The sequence below is a fragment of the Trichechus manatus genome, unplaced genomic scaffold, assembly GCF_000243295.1.
Source record: "Trichechus manatus latirostris isolate Lorelei unplaced genomic scaffold, TriManLat1.0 scaffold00209, whole genome shotgun sequence".
NCBI classification, from domain to species: domain Eukaryota; kingdom Metazoa; phylum Chordata; class Mammalia; order Sirenia; family Trichechidae; genus Trichechus; species Trichechus manatus.
Window position 1 is genome coordinate 485,449 of NW_004444145.1, and position 8,286 is coordinate 493,734.

At 51.4% G+C, this 8,286-nt stretch overlaps 1 protein-coding gene across 1 annotated transcript; it reads right to left on the bottom strand.

The window, feature by feature from the left end:
- Nucleotides 1-966: 966 nt before the first annotated feature.
- RND1 (Rho family GTPase 1) lies at nt 967-7,906 on the bottom strand. Its single transcript, XM_004388277.2, has 5 exons — nt 7,683-7,906; nt 6,786-6,873; nt 4,005-4,114; nt 3,010-3,144; nt 967-2,062 (listed from the first exon to the last, which is right to left on the bottom strand). The coding sequence occupies exons 1-5, from the start codon at nt 7,800-7,802 to the stop codon at nt 1,817-1,819; spliced, it is 699 nt and encodes a 232-aa protein (XP_004388334.1). The 5' UTR covers nt 7,803-7,906; the 3' UTR covers nt 967-1,816.
- Between the last annotated feature and the right edge of the window lie 380 nt (nt 7,907-8,286).

Below are 8,286 nucleotides of genomic sequence, written 5' to 3' on the forward strand. Positions count from 1 at the left end.
GAAGCCTTGATACATGCTACAATACGGATGGAGCTTGAAGACCTTATGCTAAGCAAAATAAGCCAACCACAAAAGGACAAATATTTTATGATCTCACTTACACAAAAAGACAAGAACAGACAAATTTATAGAGACCAAAGTTTATTAGTGCTTACCAGGGGCGGGAGGGAGAGGGAAGGGGGGTGGTTATTGCTTATGGAGTGCTGAGTTTCAGTTTACCATGATGGAAAAATCACATTGATTAAGGGTAGGGTTGCATGGTTGATTAATGTAATTACTTCAATAAGTTGTACACCTGTAAAGTTGAACTGACAAAAAAAACCTATCTCACAAATATTAAAAAAAAAAAGGCAGAAGACATGACCTCACCTTACCTTGAACTCAAGGCCAGAACCCTAAGAACCTCCCTCCTACCCTGGCTTCAGTCTATCCACCTTCTGCAGGGGTTGAGATCTCAGCAGTCAGATCCTCTGCTGATGGTTTCACCGGACCTTGTCTATCTCCTCTAGACTCTCTAGGGCAATGGTTCTCAACCAGAAGTGATTTTGTCCCTGGGGACATTTAACAATATCTGGAGATGTTGTTGTCACAGCTGGTGGGGGGAGGGGTGCTACTCACATCTAGTGGGTATAGGCCAAGGATGCTGCTAAATATCCTACAATGCACAGGACAGCCTCCTATAACAAAGCGTTATCCACTCCAAAACGTCAATAGTTATAAGGTTGAGAAGCCCTGCTCTAGGGCTAAGGAATTTTCCTTGGTTTAGTAGCATTTGGGTGAGGTTGGGAATGGGGCAGGGGTTGGTGGGTAGAGAAGAGGTGTTCCTTGTTGGAGGTACAAGGGAACCATAGAGGCAATCAGGTAATGGGTCACTCTGCCATCCACAGAAAGGGCCTCAGGACAGCTTTTTCCTCATTGTCAGTGACCAGAGGACACAGAGAAAGAAACCAAGAAAAACAAGCCGACTTCTTTTTATGTATTATATTTTTCATTAATAAATAGGTTTTCTTCTTTAAATTTACAGAACATATAACAGATTGAAACACCCCCCTCCCCCCATCCAAAGACAAGAGTCTATAAAACAAATGCCAGCTGTACTGCCCTAGAGGCAGAAAAAAGTCTGGTGAACCCCACCCAGCCCTGCCCCTGCAGCACCACCACCCCCACACTCCTCAAGAGAAGGGGGTCTGGGGCTTCTCCCTTGGACCCTGGGTACTTAGGTGAGAAGCATGTGAATGTATGATGTCACCTCTCCGTGAGGCATGGGCTATGTAAAGATGAGGCTTTCTTCTCATTGGCTCTGACCAGCTCCTGCCCTTCTGATTTGTTATGAAGCACCTGAGCTAAGCTCCCAAGGGAGCTGCCTCTTGGCTTCCCCACTCTCCATTCCTCTGTCACCTCCTCAGAGGGGAAGGGAAGGGTTCAGGGACCCCTCCCATCCCCTGGCCTGCACGGAAACGCTGTGTGGAAGAGGCATGATGCTGAAAGTGAGAATCCTGTAGGCCCCCAAGCCCTTAGGCCAACACGCCCCCATTCCCCCACACCTTCCCTTCCTCTGGAGCAGGGGATACCGGGGCAGCCACCCCCTCCACAACCTAGTGTTTGGCTTGGGGTGTGATGGTTCTCTCTCAGTGTCAGGTCCTCATGCCGGGCCTGGCTCCTTCCTTGTCCCGTTCCTGTCTCCTTCCAAGCCCTCACCATGGCTGTCTGAAAAACTCATGTCCAATGTCCTAAATTGTCTCATCCTCCCTCTCTCCCCGTGCCTCTACTCCCCGGGGGAGGAAGTGGGAGGTTGTCTACCCCTCCAATCCCCACTTCACATAATGGAACAGCTTTTGGCCTTTTCCTTCTTGAAGGTAGAAGAGATGAGTTCAGAGCGACTGGGGAGGTGTAGCAGTCGCTTGGAGAGGCTTCGGGCAGGGCTCTTCGGAGGCACTGGGCTGGCCTTGTTCAGACACACCATGGACGCCGTCCGAAAGATGCTGTGGACACTCTTTTCTGAGGTGAAAGCTGAGCCTTCCAGGTAGATTTCTGCACCCAGCTGCTTGGCTATTGCACAGCCCTACAGGAAGGGGTGAGGTCATTAGCACAGTGTTCCAAAATGGCTTAGTAATTCTGCCTTCTGTGGTTGGTGCCACTCCCCGGGACACTCCTGATGGACCAAACAGACAGTCTCCCACCACCACCCTCTACTGATTATTCTTCTGAAGATGAAGCCTAACTGCACATTAGAATCACCAGCAACACGTTTAAAAACAGACGGATAGTTGTTGTACTGGCGATGTTTTGGTGTGTATATTTTCACCACAATGAAAAAAAACATATGGATGCCAGACCAAGTAAATCAGAATTTCTGTGGGTAGGGCCTAGGCGTTAGTATTTTTAAGAGCTGCCCAGATGATTCTAATGTGAAACACTGGTGTAAAATAAAGGATCCTTACACTTCCATGTGCAAAGGAAATTATCCAGAGATCTCGTTTAAAACGCAGATTACCATATCTTTCTCCCTGAGTGAGTTTATAGGTATGACGCCAAGAATTTCGAATTCTAACAAGCACCCTGAGTGATTCTAATGAAGAGAACACAATCTGAGAAACACAGAAATGGCTCATCTGCAACCTATAGTATATATCCAGGTAAGCAGATACCCACACCACCTCTATCCAGGTGACTCGTTTGCTGATTAGAGATGGCCCCTCATAATCCCAAGCCCTGGTGGCATAGTGGTTAAAGTACTTGGCTGTTAATCTAAAGGTCGGCAGTTCAAACCCACCAGCCGCTCCATGGAAGAAAGATGTGGCAGCTGCTTCCGTATAGATTTACAGCCTTGGAAACCCTACAGGGCAGTTCTACTCCGTCCTAGAGGGTCATTATAAGTCGGAGTTGACTTGACGGCAGTGAGTTTTTTTTCCTTTGGTTACAGTGGGAGAGTTTGAGCAAGGGCCACATTTCAAGTCCTCTGCCCGTAGCCTTCTTGATCCCTTCTCCCGTCCCCACACACACACAGACCTGCTCGTAGGAGATGGGTGCCTGCTTCTGGTGGGACAGCTCCATCAGAGTGCTCAGGTCTGTTCGTAGGTCTGTCTTGCAGCCGATAAGCAACACACGGGTGCTGGGACAATAATCTAGGATTTCCGTCTTCCACTGAGGGGCCCGAGCAGGGCAGAAGGGAAAGGGGAAGGAGGAAGGAAAGAGTCAGTGGCAGACAGACACCCAGAGAAGCCCAGCGGGCAACATCACACCATCCTGCTTATCACCAGCCCAGTCCTCCCTCTGAGTCACAGCATCACCACTGCACTAATTGCATCATTCTCCTGCACAGAAAGACTGTGGGGCCATTGAAATGCTGACCCAGGAGCCTGTCACCTCAGTCACTAGAGAGATCATACGATCAGTTCTTTCCTCACCCTGCCAGGCATATGGCACATGGACCTGCCACCTTACCCCAGCCAGAGGGCCTCACAAGTCCAGAATGCCAGGGGGAGGCCAACCAGTCTCTTCCCAAGGGAAGGAGAGAATCCCAGAGTCTTCTGGGAAACTAGCTGGTTCCACAAGGTATCCTAGGACTACTCAGTACAGTCAGGTCTTGCCACACAGACCCAGGCACTTCCTACCAGCAGTTCAGCTCAGGCCTTGACAGTGGGCCTGGGATTAAGGTCCACAGAAGCTGCCTCCAAAAGGCCCCCATCCCTGATTCTCCTCCAACCATATCACCAAAAGGTTCTCTGACTCAACCCTCGGCTTCCTGAGTATTCAACACCACCCTCCGTTGCTGGGCCTCTGGCAAAATACAGGATAGTAAAAGGGAACTAGCCTGAGGGGGGGTGGGGACAAGGGACCTGGGTTCTAGTCTCAGAGTTGTAGCTAACGGCCTTGGGCAAATCTCTTCCTTCCCTGGCCTCAGTTTCTTCACGTTACACAAGAGGGAATTCAATGACAAGGTCCTCAAGAGTTTTTCTTGTTCCAGTGCTGGGCTAGAGATTGTAGAGTTTATCCAGCCTTACCTTCTTGAGTGCACTGTCCACAGTCTCAGGTCGGCTGATATCAAAGCATAGTAGTACGGCATCAGAGTCACTGTAGCAGAGTGGACGGACGTTGTCATAGTAGGGAGATCCTAGGGTGGAGGAGAGAACCAAAGGTGAGCCTATACCCAAAGAGCCCTGGGAATATCATTCTTGGTCCCTTAGGCTAGTTGGCCCCACCCATCTCCCAGGAGAATGTGCTGCAGCCTATAGATTTGGTGGGGACTGATTACCAGCCCAAGGCAGCTCAAAATATCAACTTCCTTAGTCCTGAAAAAGAGAAAAGGGGCAAAAGGGGGGAGGCAGCCTGTAATTTGACCCTGTCTGGGTCTCTGACAGTGGGCTTAATCTAAGGTCTGCTAGTTTTCTGAGTTCCCGACTGAGAGACCAGGGCTTGTTTAAGGTCTTCTCTTTCCTGGAGTCGGCCTGCTCTAGATGACTCTGAGTCTAATCTCTGCTCCTTTTCACTGTTCCAGGGTCTCCCCAGTGAAGAAACAAACCTGCCTGTTATATAACTGGCTGCCCTGCTTCTCTGCCATGGGGTCAGACTTCCAGGAGGTTGGCAGAGGAGGAAAGAAAATCAAGGATTCAGTGACCCATTCCTCCACCCACCCAAATCCACTTACACTGAAAAGCGCAGAAGGAAAGCTGGAACCCCTACCCTCTAGCATCTCAGGGGGGCGATCCCAAAGACAGGCGCACCAAACACCGGGGATTCAGAGGCCAGAGAAAGGGTCCTTGGTTAGGAAGGAGTAGGCAGTGCCACCCCTGGTAGTCTGATCTGAGAGAATGCTAGGGGCTCGGCCTGCCCCCCTCCACCCTGGGGAAGGAACAGTAGGGGATTTGGAACCCAGACAATCCGTGCTCAGAATAGCAAGCAGCCCCTTCTCCCTGCACCACAATCTCCATGGAAACTGGGGGGAATCCAAGCTGGGGAGGGGTGTTGGTTGTAAAAAAGGGAGTAAAGGGGAATTGGGCTAGCTGCCTGCTCCTTCAGTGATCCGTCCCCATCCGTCTCTGAGGTGGGGTCTTACCACCACAGCACTGAGCACTGCAGCACTGGAGGAGGGGGAGAAGGGCCTCCATTTTGGCTCCAAGCAATCCCTCCCTGCTAGGACCAGCACGTGAGTGAATGGGAACAGGTATTTGCCCCAATATTGGGAAGTCCCATCCCACACACCTCTGCCACTTCCTCCTTCCTTACTAGCACCTAATTTGAAAGAGGGAGTTTGTTTGAGGATGACTCCTAGCCTTCATCCTTTGGGAAATTGGGGGGAGGGGTGCGGCATGGGGAATAAGACCATCCTTGCTGGTTTCCCATGATTTGGATTGGGATTCAGGGGCTGTGTTCTGATGGCAGGAGGAGGAGGAAGCAGCAGGGCTTTGAGGCAGTAGTAGTGAAAGAAGCTGCAGTAAGATTTGGTAAAGACAGGGAGATGGGCAGGGTACGGCAGATGAAAGCCACACATCATGCAGCCCAGCTGCATTCTCGTGCGATCCAGCCAGAATAGCACAGTCCAGGCTAACCAGAACCCTGCCCCCCACCCCTGGAACTGCGACGGAGGAAAGTATAACATAACGGGTTCAGGAATTTTTGTTTTGTTTTGGCAGGCGGAGGTAGGGTGGGATGGGGAACAAGGGAAAGTCTTATTTTTCTCTACCCATCCCTTAGCCCCAATCTTTTCAGACCTCAAAACTGGATCATGGGAACAACAGCTCTTTGGAGGATTAGGGCAGCATATTTATTATATGAAACAGGAAGCCCCAGTTTCTCTTTAAACTCAGCCTGAACATGCATTTTGGGGGAGGAGTGGATTTTCTTTTCTTTCTCCTCTTCCTTGCCTTATTCCTTAATTATGATTCTGAGCTCAGTCTATTAAAAAGGACTGGGGATAAAAAGATAGCAGGATGGGGTCAGAATAAAAGCAATGGTTTAGACTAGCACAGAATTAAAGCAATGGTTTGGGGCTCAAAAGCTGGAAAAACATTCCCCTCCACATTCCAGAAAGACAGGGCATCTTCTCCCCCACCCCAGTACAGGGAAAACCATCAGCGCCAATCCCCTGCCCCTGCCACCAGCTACTGCCACTGTCCACAATGTGGCTATCCCCTATATTGAGCCATCTCCACCACCCTCCGAAGCATGATGATGCATCCCTTCATCCCTGAGCCGCAGCAGTATGACGAGGGGAGCGGAGCTGCGGCAGGCAGTGGCCTGAGATGGAATGCAGGAGAGAAAACAACAGAGTCTGAGCGGTATTTCCCTCAAAGCAGGCTAGTCTCCTGCCCCAGCCACAACCGCCTCCAACAGCACCACCTCCTGCCTCTTATTTGGTTTTGCACTAGGGCAGCAAAGGCTGTGTGTGTGTGTGTGTGTGTGTGTGTGTGTGTGTGTGTGTGTGTGGTGTGTGTGTGCTGGACAGCAGGCAGTGGGGGATGGAGAAGCCCTGTCTGACTGCTCCCAGTAGTTCATGGATCCATTCACTTCACCATCGTAGCACTCTGAAGGATGGAGTTAGACCCAGACAAGTGAGTGGTTTCTGGGGCTCATTTGCTGTGTACCTCTGGACCATCTAACGGAGCTGACCATCTCCTCCCATCACCCCAACAACCATGGAATCTTCAGGTCCCCTTCCTTCAATTTCCCGGCAAGCCAGCAAACTCCTTCTCCTGACCCAAGGAGGAAACAAGTTCTAGAAGACAGCAGCTGCAGCAGACTGGTGGAGGTGGAAAGGAGGGAGCATTTAGGGCCAGCAGTCTTACCTGAGGTGTCCCAGAGACTGAGTTCCACTCTCTGTTCCTCTGTCTCCAAGCAGGCTGTGTAATTCTCAAATACAGTGGGCACATACGTCTGTGAGGAGAGAGGAACCATTCTTACCGTGGGCGCCCCTACCCTCATAACCCTTAGGTTAGTGCTGGCTACACAAGAAGCCATCAGCCTAGTGAGACACTCAAGTGGCAGGAGATAAGGGGCCAGAGGAGGGGATACATGGGACAGACAGGAAGACAGGGTGGGTAGAGGCACTGGCACTTTGCTCCAAGTAAAAAATGTAAATGATCACCTCCACTCCCTCACCCAGCCAAGCAACAAGCCCTCTATATCCTAGAGGGTCAGAGACACACGCACATACACCGATTCCTCTCATCACCCAGTTTGTTTCTCTCCCAATTTTAGAGCCAAAATCCCATCCTAGCTCTTTATCTTCTCCCACAAGCCGCTCCGGCCAGGAGAACAGCAGAAAGGGGCAGCAGCATTCTGCCCGGGGACGAGTCCATAGAACCTTTGAGGGTGCAGTGAGGGGAGGGACAGGTATTACGTCTAGAAGAAACCCCAGACTCTCAAATGCCTCCAGTTCCCTCTCCGGAAAGCAGACTCCAGGGATGAAAGGAGGTAGGAGGGGATTTGATCAGGACCTGTGCGTGAAGAGGTGAGGAGGAGCCAGTGGGGCAGCAAAAGTGGGACAGGTCTCAGGGGAAGCCAAGGCAGGGCACTCCTGTAACCAGAAAGCAGAGGAGGCCTGGGCGGAAAGCCGAGGCTGGGGTGTGGTGGGGGGAGGCAGCTCCCCTGGGCAGGTGGGAATCTACTCCCAGGCAGGCAGGCAGGCAGGCAGGCAGGCAGGCAGGGAGACTAGCAGGTCAGCGGGCAGGCAGGCAGCTCACCTCCGGATAGCAGTCCTTAGCTAACACCTGTAACATTGCCGTCTTTCCACACTGCACATCCCCCACCAGAACGAGCTTACATCTGGCCACGACTGGCTGGGGGGCCCGTCTCTCCTTCATGGTTGCAGCCTCCACGGGATTTAGACTCGGGTTCAGAGAGGAGAGGGCTGCGCTAGCTGAGTCTCAGGGAGTAAACTTAGCGGGTTCCCTGCCTCCCTCCAACTGAGAAGGAGGCAGGCACAGCCACTTTATATCTCCTTGGCTGAGCCAATCACATGATGAAGCGGACTCAGTCACAGCCAATCCCTGAGGTGGGATCCCCTCCAACAACCAATGGTAGGAGGATCCCCCCGTCCCTTTCTCTTAAAGCTGAATCGTTGCCTCCCCTGAAAGGGGATTCCCACGCTGCTTTGCGTTTGTATTAGGCAGGGGCAGGGACGTGAAGCAAAACTAAATGGGCTTCAGTGCCCACCAGTTAGTGTCAAAAACAATAAGCTAGCCATGGAAACAGAAAGTGATGTGAAGCTGGAGTTGTAGGGGCTGTCCCAGGAGAAGAGTAGGACCTACCCAAAATAAACACGTGGCACCCTGGTGGTGGGCGGGG